Genomic DNA, 12693 nt, shown 5'->3' on the forward strand with positions numbered 1-12693 from the left:
TGGGGTTAAAGGCGTGCGCCACCACCGCCCGGCGAGACTTTGAATTTTTAACATTGTTGAGATTGCTATAGACTGTGGGGGCTTTTGAAGTTGGACTAACTGTATTTTGCATTATGCTATGTTTAGGTATAGCCCCCATAGTCTCATATGTTTGCACAAGCCTATGGGGCCAGGGAGTGGAATATGGTAGTTTGAATATGCTTGGCCCAGGGAGTGGCACTGTTAGGAGGTGTGGCCTTGGAGTAGGTGTGACACTGTGGGTGTTGGCATTAAGACTCTTATCCTAGCTGCCAAGAAGCCAGTCTTTTAGCAGCCTTCAGATGAAGACAGAGAACTGTCAGCTCTGACTGCACCATGCCTGCCTGGATGCTGCCATGCTCCCACTTTGAAGATAATGGACTGAACCTCTGAACCTGTAAGCCAGCCCCAGTGAAATGTCCTTATAAGAGTTTCCTTGGGCAGGAGGATTTCTGAGTTCGAGGCCAGCCTGGTCTACAGAGTGAGTTCCAGGACAGCCAGGGCTACACAGCGAAACCCTGTCTCGAAAAAAACAAAAAACAAAAAACAAAAAAAACTAAAAGTTTCCTTGGTCACTCCTAGGAGAAACTACAAATAGCTCCGATTTAAACATAAAAAATAAAAACTGTACAAATTATAAGTCCAGTGTTGGAGTCTGAATCTGAAACAGCCCACGAAGGATCATGTTTGGACACTTGGTCCCCAGTGGTGGTGCTGTTTTGTGAGGTAACCTCTGTGACGTGGAGTCTGGCTGGGAGTGAGCTGCTGGTCTACTCAGTATCTCCAGATGCTAGGGTATGAACAAGCAACACCTTCAGCTCCTAACCACCACACAGCTACCTCGCCTTCCCTGCCAGGACACACTGTAGCCTCTAAATGCCAGCAAAATAGCCTCCATTTGTTGGTTTTGCCCATTATTTTGTCGCAGCATTTAGAAAAGGAGTCAAGGCAACCTTGTAATCCAAACACTGAGGTAGGAGTGGTGGAGGCAGGAAGCTCATGAGTTAAAGGCCAGTATGGGCTACAGTCACAGACTAAGAAAAAAAAGGACATTGTCATCTGTTGACCTGCCCTTACATAGGGCTCTATTCCGGCAAGGCACTGTGCTCCCTGATCACCTTGCCAGTAAAGCTCTGCCCTGAAAATCTCCCTCCTACACCCTTACCCCGCTTAATGTACCCATGGCAGTTAAGTTCCGCTGTACTTAGGTCATCTGCCTTGCCAGCTGGCTACCTTCCTCTCCTAGGCCACTAGTTTCCTGAAGGTAGGGGCTTTGGTCCATTGTATTTGATTTGCTGAGGAGGACAGTGAAGCAGCCATTTTAAGGTGTATGATCCAGAGTACACCTTTCTTTTCTCTTGGCTTTAGTGGGAAGGGCAGTGCAAGATCTGGGAGGAACCATAGAACGGCAGCCAGAGAGGAACTGCAGGTCTGTGCCAAGACAAAGTTGATAAAACTGGGCAGTGCCTTCTTTCAAATGCTTTATTAAGGGAGGTGAAGTTTGGGAATTAAATACTATTTACTTTTGAATTAGGGTCTCACTATGTAGCCCAGGCTGTCTTGGGACTTGCTGTATAGCACAGGCTGGCTTAGAAATCAACAGCAGTCCTCTTTCCTCAGTCTCCTGAGTAGAGACAGCAGGTGCAGAGCACTGGGCTAAATTGCAAGACTTGACTCTGCTCCTAGCCGCCTCTTCATTTGTAAGGCTGCTGCAGCGCTACCTGGGCCTGCACCCAGCGCAGCTGCCACTGAGGCAGGGATAGGCCATGATGGAGATCCTCAGAGAGGGCAGCTTGGCCGGGCTGCTCCCACCTGGAGAAAGGCATGGTGTCTGAGAAAAGGCCCGTCCTCTAGACCCTCCCATGGTGGCAGCTCAAACTATGAACCAGTCAGTCCCCCGATATTCAAATGCCCCTCTCACCAGTCCTCAGCGATCGCCTGTAGCTCAGGGATTTGCTCCAGTGCCTGTTTCAGCAGATTCAACAGCTTCTTCAGGGTCTGCCCTATGTTCTCATTCTGCTCCTTTTCCTGGGACACCTGGATCTGCAGCAGCTCTGGAGGGGACAAGCGGGGAGGCAGCTTCAGGGTCCCCATCTTAAGGATGACATCTTCAAGGCCTCAACCTAGACTTTCCCATCTTCTACCCTGTCGCCTACCAGTCTCTGACACACACAAAACTCGGCTGCCTTGGCTTCTCCCTTTCCTCTGTGAACTCTTTTCCAGGTTCCAGGCCTTAGTCTTCCATTCTGGTCACCCTCCATGTTAGCCAGAAACTTCTCTTGCTTAGAAGCCTGCCCCCCAGTGCCTTCTAGGTTCCCCAGTGCACCACTCCCCCAACCCCCACTCCCCTAAGTCCAGACTCCTCAGACAGTTTGCATTCTTTGGTTTCTGTTCCTTTCTGGGGAAAACGTGGGCCTACTCCAGAGCCTACAGGAGACACCATACTTTTTGGTTTTCCTTTCTTTTTTGAGACAAGGTCTCTAGGTAGCCTTGGCTGTCCTAGAACTCCATATGTGGGCTAGGCTGGCCTCACAACCTTTCTTCATCTATCTCCTGAATACTGGCATTAAAGGTGAATGTTACAACTGGCCTATCATTTTTCTTTTCTTTTGACTCAAGGTGTATACCTTGATGTCAAAGGTATACAAGGATGATGCTGAGCCTTCTGATCCTCCTGCCTTTATTTCCTGAGTACTGAATCTGCAGGTATGCATGCATATGTGTATGTGTGTGTATTTTAGGTCTATTATGTGTGTTTTGCCTTCATGTATGTGTATTCAGCACATGCGTGCCTGGTGCTCAAAGAAGTCAGAAGACAGCAGCAGGTCCCCTGGAACTGGAGTTAGATGGTTGTGAGCTGCCATGTGGGTGCTGGGGACTGAACCAGGGCCTCTGCAAGAACAAGTGCTCTTGACCACTGAGGCATCTCTCTAGCTGCCTCCCCTTTTCTTAGAGACAGGTATCACTCTGTAGGTCTAGCTGGCTTGGAACTTACTATGTAGACCCCACTGATGTCACACTCATACCTGCCTGTGCTTCCACAGTACTGGGACTAAAGGTGTGCACTACTATTCCCAACCACTACGCCTAGTTTTATGCAGTCCTGGTTATGAACAGTGCTGCACGAATGCTAGGCAAGCGCTCTACTCCCTGGGCTCTATTTCTAACTCACCATCTTCCCAGGCCTTTTCACCCTGCTCCAACCTAGCCTTGCACCGTTTTCCCCAGGATGGTGACTGGGTCTAGTCCCCATTGCACCAGAACAGACCCCACTCAAACTGAATGCAGGGCATCGCAGTCACTGAGTGTCCCGTCTGTGACCTCCACCATGATTCTTAATATGTTCTTTATCTAGGCCTGCCATCTCTGGGAATTCTCTGAGTCATGGGTTAGTATGGCGGGAACATACATGGTAGCCCAGAACTCCGAATTTGGGGCTCTGAGGGCTTGCTGATGAGCTGACATGGGGATTAGGGATCATTTAGGAGGGACGAAAGGCAGGAAGAAAGGGAACAAAATTATTCTTTAAAGTAGAGGGATCCAGGAGCTGTTACAGGTACATAGGTAACACATAGGTGGTAGCTCACACCTTTAATTCTGGCAGGCAGATCTCTGTGAGTTTGAGGCCAGCCTGGTCTACAGAGTGAGTTCCAGGACAGCAAGGGCTTCACAGAGAAACCAAACCAAACCAAATCAACCAACCAACTAACTAAACACAAAGAGTTCAAGATAACCATGAGGCCAGGGGTAGTGGTGTGAGGTTCTAACACCACATTTGGGAGGCTGGGGAAACGCATTGCTTGTTTGAGGCCAGCTTAAGCTGCCTGGCCAGACCGTCTCAATAAAGAACAGCAAAACAACAACAACAAAAACAAAAGAACACTGGACCATCAAGATGGTTTCACAAATAACAGTGTTTGCTACCTGAGTTTGAGCCCTGGGACCCACACATGGTGGAGAGAGAGAACAGGCTCCAACAAGTTGTTCTCTGACCTTCACAAACATGGTGTGGCACACACATGCACACACACTAAAACAAAACAAGGTGTTGTGAAGGCAATGAGTGAGTAGTTGGCAAGTGGATAGGCTGTATAGCCTTGTAGTTAGATCCACATCTAACCATAAGATTGGGATGGGGATGGGACCCACGTTCACAGCCAAGCTCTCGCCTGGGCTGCGGGAATGGGGGCAGAGTGCAGGCCTTGGGAGGCAGAGGCAAGAGGATCTCAAGTTTGAAGACAGTCTGGACTACACAGTGAGATACACATCAAAAGACAAAAAAGACAAACAACCAACCTTCATTCTACCATGAGGTCAGGTTACTAAGCCTTGTGCACCTTTGTTCCCTGCTCTGCAACTTGGGGCAGGGGTGGGGTGGGGTGGGGGAGGGAAGGGTGAGGGGAGACATAACATACAGCAGAGCTTGCTGTGCAGCTGAAGCAAGCATGTTTCTAGCACACTGCACTACTGGGGTCTTTAGCACTCAGGAAGCCCATGGTGGTGCAGAGCAGAAGGAATGCTGGATCTGGAAAGCAGGCAGGGTCAACGTACCCTGGGTAGATGGTCCTGGAGGCAGACCGGTCTTCACACAGAGATTTCCTCCTCGGAGACCCCACTGGTCTTGGAGAAACAGAAGATCTTCTCGGAGAGAGGCAGCCTTTGGAAGCAGTAGTTCGGATGCCTGGGAGCAGGGGAAGGATGGTCACCTTGGCCATACGGTTGGGATTGGGGTGGGCAGAGGTCACAGGTCATGGGCACTTACTTTCCCCACAGGCAGTCCCAGTGTGTGACTTAGCAAGATAAGGCTGGAGCCACTTGGGGTAGTGGGGTGTAGCTGATGGATGGATGGTAGAATCCTGGATGATGGGTTCAGCCTAGGGGTGAGGGTAGCAACAGAACATTAAGCAGTTTGGTTTACAGAAGCTCTGGGGGTACAGGGTCTTGGAGGTAGGCCTAAGAACTGGGAGACCAGACTGGGGCTGATGATATGGGGTAAGGTTTAGCAGTCTGGGGACCCTGGGGACCCTGGGCTACTTTTGTGTGCATGTGCAGGTGTGTGCGAATGTGTAGGTGTGTGCGAATGTGTGTAGAGGTCCAAGGTGGGTGTCAGATGTCTTCTTGATCACCTTCCTTTTCTGAGATCAGGGCTCTCCTCTCACTGGCCCTCACCTTGGAGCCCCTCATTTGATTAGGTTTCAGAGGGTAGACAGGCCTCACCCTTTGAATCGGTATGGCAGCAGGGGGCCCAGGAGAACGTGGGGCAGGTGCTTGGCTTCTTCCTTCAAGCATCGCAGTAGTTCTTGGCTCTGAGGTGCCACAGCCTCAGAGGTGGGAACAAGCTTCTGCTCAATCAGGGCCAAAACCTGTGGGATGGAGCCCGTGGGCGGGGTGGCCAGGGTCAGGGCCAGCACCTGTGGGCCAGGTAGCCAGGGCCCGCCAAGCTTTGCCCAACATTCACCTTACCTCCTCTGGACCCCGGCTCAGGCGAGTTTTGCTGGCTGAGTTTCCCTTGATGAGCAGGCGGATCTGTTCCTGCCTCTCCTCCTAGGGAGTCAGAAAGCCATCAACACTAGCTCCCTGTTCTTCCAGGGAGTCTCTCCCTGGCTCCCCCTCTCCACAGAGGACAGTTTCACTTGTTCCTTCATCCTTCCCCCATATCTCTTCAATATATTTTTTAGATTTATTTATTTTTACTTTATGCATATGGCTGTTTTGCTTGTATGGCTATTTAGGCACTGCATGTATGCCACATACCCACACAGGCCAAAAGAGGGCATCAGATCCCCCGGGACTGAACTCCCAGTTGTGAGCTGCCATGTAAATGCTGGGAATTGAATCCAGGTTCTCTGAAAGGACAGCTAGTAATCTTTTGTCAAGACAGGGTTTCTCTGTGCATCTATCTCTAGCCTAGAAGTAGCTCTGTAGACCAGGCTGTCCTTGAACTCAGAGATCTCATGCCTCTGACTCCCAAGCACTGGGATTAAAGGCATAGGTCACCATGAGCCAGTCCTCTTTATGCTGAGCCATCACTTGAAGCCCTGGGAGACCCAATGCTTGGTCTCTAAACCCCACACCCCCACTCTGACTGTCTACCAGGCCCAGGATCTCACCACCAGCTGACGCCACTGTAGGATCCGCTGCCTCTTGGCCTGCAGCTCTCGCAGCAGAAGTTGCCGCTGCCCAACTGCACTCTCCAGTTCCTGGCCCTGGGCATGAAGAGCCTTGAGCTCTGCCCACAGGCCACTGTGCCTAAGCCCCAGCAGCAGGACTTTCCTGCTGAGTGGGGAGGAAGTGAAAGAGGACAGAGAGACTGGCAGCCACATTGGGGAGATGAGATCTTTGGGGAGGCATGAAGAACCCCACACACAAGAAACAAGCACCAGGAAAGGGAGGAAATGAAGGGGCCCCAAGGGTAGACAACATCCAGTATTCCTAGCCTCTGCTGAGGGAGCATCTTTACCTCTCACTGGATCCCAGCAAAAGTCTCTCTGCTTCCTCCACTAGGCCCTGGAGGCGGCCAGTTAGGAGTTGTCTCTCACTCAGGAGCGCACTCCTCTGTGTAACTAATGCACCGACAGCCTGCCAGCCCTCCTGGGGGTGTAAGGTCCTTGTGAGCATGGTCCATGGGGAGAGGGCTTCAGTGGGTCTTGGGAAAGTGTCTCAGGGTTACCTGGATGAGATGAACTGTGGACGGCAGAACCTGGCTGGAGTTTGAAGACTCTGGTGCCTGAGGCCTGAGGTGGGGACAGAGCAGTTGAGGGAGCAGCCTCTTTGTATTGATGAGTGTAGTCAGTATCAGTCTTCCCCTGTTACTGGCTGGCATCTGCACCCCATCTGCAGTTCACTGTGCCTGCTCTTGGCTATGGGAACATTCCCTCCACACCTGGACAGCTCCTCGTCTTTGAGCCCATCCCCATAACATAGGGACCGGATCTCTGACTTCCGCTCTGCAGCCAGGTGCTCCAAGGCGGCCAGGATGTGGCCTGCAGGGTGGTTTGTCAGCAGTGTCTGGAAGGGACAAGGAGGAAGGCAGGGCAGGATGATGGTGCAGGGATGTAAGCCAGGCTTCTGAGGCACTGACTTAGATGGATAGGGACGACTGGAAACTTCATCATGGAGGAGGAGGAGGTGTCCTTTCTTGGGAGTCTTGCCCTCTCACCTCAACTGAGGTCAGCCACTGCTGATAGGATGTTCCGACGTGGTCACCACAAGGGCTTCTGTGGATTTGGGTAAGCAGACAATGAATGTTGTAAGACATATCAATTACCCTCTAAATTATTACCACCACAGGTAAGTAGGAACTATCATTGTCCCCACTGTATAGATAAGGACACCGAGTTGGGGGCCACTACATATCCTCTTTAGTTCTTGACCCTTCACTCTTGTTTTCTTTTCTTTCTTTCTTTCTTTCTTTTTTTTTTTTTTTTTTTTTTTTTTTTTTTTTTTTTTGAGACAGGGTTTCTCTTTGTAGCCCTGGCTCTCCTGGAACTCACTCTGGAGACCAGGCTAGCCTCGAACTCAGAAATCCGCCTGCCTCTGCCTCCCAAGTGCTGGGATTAAAGGTGTGTGCCACCACCGTCCAGTGACCCTTCACTTTTGTTAAGTCTCCTGGCCAGAAACTCCCTACCCCCCTTCCAGAGCTGAGCAAGGGCCCCCTCTGTGTCCCAGAGCTTCAGACCTCCCCTCCCCAAGCAGCCCCGACTACCTAGGCTGCCAACATCTATGGTGGGTCTGCCTCTTCCTCATCCCACCCTTGGAGCTCTCACATGGCAGGGATCAGAATTGAAATCACCCAGAAATCCACTGTCAGAGGGATTAATAAACTAGCAATCTCCTATCCCTCAAGCCCAGGTCCTCACAGGGTCCCAGAGGCAGAAAACACTCACAGGATGCTGCCTCCCCTGGCCTGGGTAGTCAGAAGGTTCTGCAGGAATTGAGTTCGGAGGGAGCAGGCTGCCCGGACTTCACTCTAGGTAGAAGAGGATGGGTGTTAGTAGGTTCTAGGCCTCTGCTTGATCCTCAATTCCTCATAGTCCCTGCACAGCCTAGGATTCTTACCAACACCTCAGGTTCTAGGGCTGGGGCTGCTGACACCACAGGTCCTAAGGTCACATCCATTTTGGCTTTCCTGGAAGGAAGAGTGTAAGTGGGATGGGGCCTAGGGAGAGCAGATGCCTGTGCCCTCCACCTTGTACTGCCATGCTCTCAAGGGTTATCTCTCAGATTAGGTCACTGTCATCTCCTATATTAGCCTCCTTATTGGTCTCCCTATTCCTGTCCCCTCTGGTAAGTCCTATTACAGGTCAGCAACCCTACTGTTTTTTTTGTTTGTTTGTTTTTTAAGATTTACTTACTATGTACAGTGTTCTGCCTGTATGCCAGAAGAGGGCACAAAGATCGCATTACAATGGTTGGAGCCACTGTGTGGTTGCTGGGAATTGAACTCAGGACCTATGGAAGTGCAGTCAGTGTGTTCGACCTCTGAGCCATCTCTCCAGCACTAGACTGGTCTTAAACATGCTTCGTATGGATCAGGCACAGTAGTGCCTGGGTTTTCAGTCAGGCATCGTGGCTCGTACCTGAGATTCTAGCCAGCGGCTCTCAACCTTTCTAACGCTGTGACCCTTTAATACAGTTCCTCATGTTGTAGTGACCCCCAACCATAAAATTATTCATTGCTACTTCGTAACTGTAATATTGCTGCTGTTATGAATCAGTGTGAATATCTGTATTTTCTGATGATCTTAGGTGATGCCTGTGAATGGGTCTTTCAACCTCAAAAGGGACGCAGCACGCAGGTTGAGAACTGCTGGATCCTAGCTCTCAGGAGGTTGAGATAGGAAGATTACTAAAAGTCTGAAGCCAACATGGGCTACACAGTGAGTGCCCACAGCCCTGGCACAGGCTTGTCATCCCAGTACTGCGGAAAGCTGCTGTGGTTACGAAGCACGTTTAAGGCCAGTCTAGGGCTGGAGAGATGGCTCAGAGGTCGAACACACTGACTGCGCTTCCAGAGGTCCTGAGTTCAATTCCCAGCAACCATATGGTGGCTCACAACCATCTGTAATGTGATCTTTGTGCCCTCTTCTGGCATGCAGGCAGAACACTGTTCATAGTAGATAAATCTTAAAAAAAAAAAAAAAAAGCTAGTCTAGGTAACTTAGTGAACTCTGACTCACATTTCATAGAAAGTAAATTTAAAAAGCAAGTCAGGGCCAGAGAGATGGAGAGATGGCTCAGTGGTTAAGAACACTTCTTGCTCTTACACAGGACCTAGCTCACAACTGCCTATACTTGGCTCCAGAGGACCTGATGCCCTTTGGCCTCTAATGGACACCTGCATGCATATGGGGCATATAAACTCACACAGACACACATGTGCACACATATGTAAAAACAATAAATAAGTGTTCAAATAAACAAGCAAAAGGGCATGGATCAGGCGCAGTACTGCATGCCTATAATCCCAGCACTTGGGAATCAGAGGCAAATGGATCATTGTCACGTTGGGGCTACCCTGGTCTACATAGACCATGTCTAAAGCAAAAGCCAAACAAACAAAGGGTAAGGGATGTAGCTAGGTAATAAAGCCCTTGCTTAGCACATGTGAAGTCTGAGGTTTAAAGCTGAGCACCACCTCAGAAAACAGCTCCATGGGAGGGAGTGGTGGCTCAGCGGTTAACAATACTGACTGCTCTTCCAGAGGTCCTGAGTTCAATTCCCAGCAACCACATGGCGGCTCTCAGTTCCAGGGAAGCCAATGACTTCTTCTGGCCTCTGAGGGTACCAGGCAAATCTATAGTGCACAGACACGCATAATATACCCACTTGTATATAATATAAACACCTACATACAAAAAAGAAATAAAAATAGAAACATGCATTCAAAACAAAACAAACCACCCTTGTGAGACCTAAAGATTGTTGTCTCAGAACAATTCCAGACCCCATCCAACATGACACTTTACTGTCATATTAGAACAGCTGGCAGACATCTTCTGAGCTTTTTCCACAATCTGATTTACCCAATTCTTATATTAACTAGAAAGGCTGGATATTAGGGCCGTTTGATAGAGCTTAGAAGCACAAAGAATACATTGTTTAAGGTCATGCAGTTCTAAGTAGCCAAGCAGCAGTGTCTGCTGTTTGAGAGAGAAATGGCAGTGACTCCATAGCCCTGTCTACCTCGACACACTGTTCCTCTGGCCAGCAAGGCCTGGCTGCACATTCTCCTGGCTTTCCATATCTCAAGTTGACCTCCAGCCTTAAAGGGTGCCATGGAGACTTCTCTCCCAACTTAAATATTATCCCTTCCCCTTCATCCTATGACCCTTCACAGGATTTACATCTACCTGAAACTATGAGTTATTTCCTAGGTTCCCATCTGCCTTCTATGCAGGAGAACATCAGCTCCAACAGGGTGGGGCCTTATTTTGTGTATTTGCTTGTTTCTCAAAAGCCAGTGTTGTAGACATCCAGTTGGCACCATAAATCCAGGTGCCCAAGATAATAAAACTGCCCGCCCTGACAGCCCTCATGTCATGGCTGGAAGCACAAAGAAAGGGATCAGGCAGAACACAGGGGTTTGTGAGGAGAATGTCTAACCTCCCCAGGAAGGCTGAACCCCACCTTTGCATGTCCTGCAGACGTTTGAGCTGATTCTGCAGGTGCTGCATTGGGTCTTTCAACCCATGTTGCTGTCTTCGTACAGCCCCAGCTTGGGCCTGGAGGAGAAGAGCTCTGTGCTGGGTGTCTTTCAGGCTCTGCAGTATCTGTGTCATGGCTATATCTATGGGAGGAACAGAGGTGGCTGTCAATACCTCCGTCACCCAGGGTGTCATTGCCCATTCGGCTGGCCCCATGAGTCACCCTGAGCTTCAGTCTCTTGATCCATCAGCTCCAGGCTCTGGTCTAGCTCTTGGTTCTCTGCCCGAAGGCGGGCTACAGTGGCTTCCAGCTCCAACTTTCGACAGATCTGGTGGGATCAGGTACAGGGTCAGAAGGTCAGATGCTTAGACTCATTGGAGCTTAACCCGGCTGCACTACCTTCTGGGTGGCACTCGGTTTCTTATCTCATCTCCTGGGAGATGGTTGACAGATTTTTCTTTGTTTAAGTGGCTCAGGTCTGACAGAGGCACTAAGAATCTACCTGATTCTCTCCCTCATAGAATTGCCTCTCCATCTTCTTGGCTTTCTGTCTGTGTGGTGACTCCTACATCTCTGTCAGATGCTTTTTATTATTTTTTATTTTTATTGAGACAGGGTTTTGGTGTGTAACTAGCTCAAACTGCCCTTAAACTCATAGTGCTCTTCAGTATCCACGTGCTGGGATAACAGGCAAGTACCAACATACCAAGCCTCTATTATTTTTTTTTAAATGTATGTCTGTGTACCACATGCATACAAGTACCAGTGGAAGCCAGAAGGTGTTAGATCTCCTAGAATTGAAATCACAGTTGGCTGTTAGCCATCTGCTCTGGATGCTGGGATGTGGACTGGGGTCCATTTCAAGAGCAGCAAGTGCTCTTAATTGCTGAGCCATCACTCTAGGTTTCCCCTCCTAGTCTTGACCTCTTCCTTAGACTCCTTAACAGCTCTGACAAACCAGTCCTTCCCCATCGCCTCTTATCAGTTTTGTTTATTCTATCTACTTCTGACCAGGTCTCACTCTGTAGCCCAGGCTGGCCTTACGCTCATGGGGATCCTTCTGCTTTATCCTGGGTGCCGAGACTATAAGACTCAGGACCTTCCTCTCTCCAACACTGTCTTAGTCAGGGTTTCTATTCCTGCACAAACATCAAGAAGCAAGTTGGGGAGGAAAGGGTTTATTCAGCTTACTTCCATACTGCTGTTGATCACCAGAGGAAGTCAGGACTGGAACTCAAGCAGGTCAGGAAGCAGGAGCTGACGCAGAGGCCATGGAGGGGTGTTCCTTACTGGCTTGCTTCCCCTGGCTTGCTCAGCCTGCTCTCTTATAGAACCCAGACTTCCAGCCCAGGGATGGCACCACCCACAGGGGGTCTACCCCCTTGATCACTAATGGAGAAAATGCCCCACAGATGGATCTCATGGAGGCACTTCCCCAACTGAAGCTCCCCTCTCTGTGATAACTCCAGCCTGTGTCAAATTGACACACAAAACCAGCCAGTACAATTGACCCTTTGTCAACTTGACACACAAACACATTACTATTAAGCCTCAACCCTTATTTTCTTATTCATCCCCAAGATCTAAAGTACCACAGTCTTTACACATTAAAAGTTCAATCTATTTTAAATGTCCAATATCTTTTAAAATTCAAAGTCTCTTAACTGTGGGTTCCACTAAAATACATTCTTCCTTCAAGAGGGAAAAATATCAGGGCACAGTCACAATCAAAAGCAAAAGCAATGTCTGGGATCCAACTCACAATCTTCTGGGCTCCTCTAAGGGCTTTGGTCACTTCTCCAGCTCTGCCCTTTGCATCACACAGCTTGTCTTCTGGGCTCCAGATGCCTGTACTCTACTGCTGCTGCTGTCCTTGGTGGTCATTGCATGGTACTGGCATCTCTAAAACACTGCTGTCTTCTGCTATAACTAGGCTTCACCAATAGCCTCTCATAGGCTTTCTTCATGGTGCCAAGCCTCAACTCCCTTGCATGACCCCTTCAGTCCTGGGCCATCAATTGCAAACCA

General features: G+C 49.5%; 1 protein-coding gene across 2 annotated transcripts in view; it reads right to left on the reverse strand.

Moving 5' to 3' along the window:
- Positions 1-1482: 1482 nt before the first annotated feature.
- The window catches only part of Haus5 (HAUS augmin like complex subunit 5), a 13444-nt gene continuing 2233 nt past the window's right edge, over positions 1483-12693 (reverse strand). Inside the window, exons 5-19 of one of the 2 annotated variants that reach the window (XM_031386111.1) lie at positions 10888-10993; positions 10648-10807; positions 8077-8146; positions 7905-7987; positions 7178-7235; positions 6902-7026; positions 6689-6752; positions 6479-6609; positions 6129-6291; positions 5482-5562; positions 5236-5381; positions 4781-4892; positions 4570-4699; positions 1940-2072; positions 1483-1830 (exon numbers count right to left, since the gene is read on the reverse strand). In XM_031386111.1, coding sequence (XP_031241971.1) covers positions 1713-1830; positions 1940-2072; positions 4570-4699; positions 4781-4892; positions 5236-5381; positions 5482-5562; positions 6129-6291; positions 6479-6609; positions 6689-6752; positions 6902-7026; positions 7178-7235; positions 7905-7987; positions 8077-8146; positions 10648-10807; positions 10888-10993 — 1680 coding nt within the window. In that variant the 3' untranslated portion in view covers positions 1483-1712. Of the gene's footprint in view, positions 1831-1939; positions 2073-4569; positions 4700-4780; positions 4893-5235; positions 5382-5481; positions 5563-6128; positions 6295-6478; positions 6610-6688; positions 6753-6901; positions 7027-7177; positions 7236-7904; positions 7988-8076; positions 8147-10647; positions 10808-10887; positions 10994-12693 lie in introns of both variants that reach the window. The other variant, XM_031386110.1, reaches the window with a different exon arrangement.

This window comes from Mastomys coucha, unplaced genomic scaffold, assembly GCF_008632895.1.
Source record: "Mastomys coucha isolate ucsf_1 unplaced genomic scaffold, UCSF_Mcou_1 pScaffold21, whole genome shotgun sequence".
Lineage (NCBI taxonomy): Eukaryota > Metazoa > Chordata > Mammalia > Rodentia > Muridae > Mastomys > Mastomys coucha.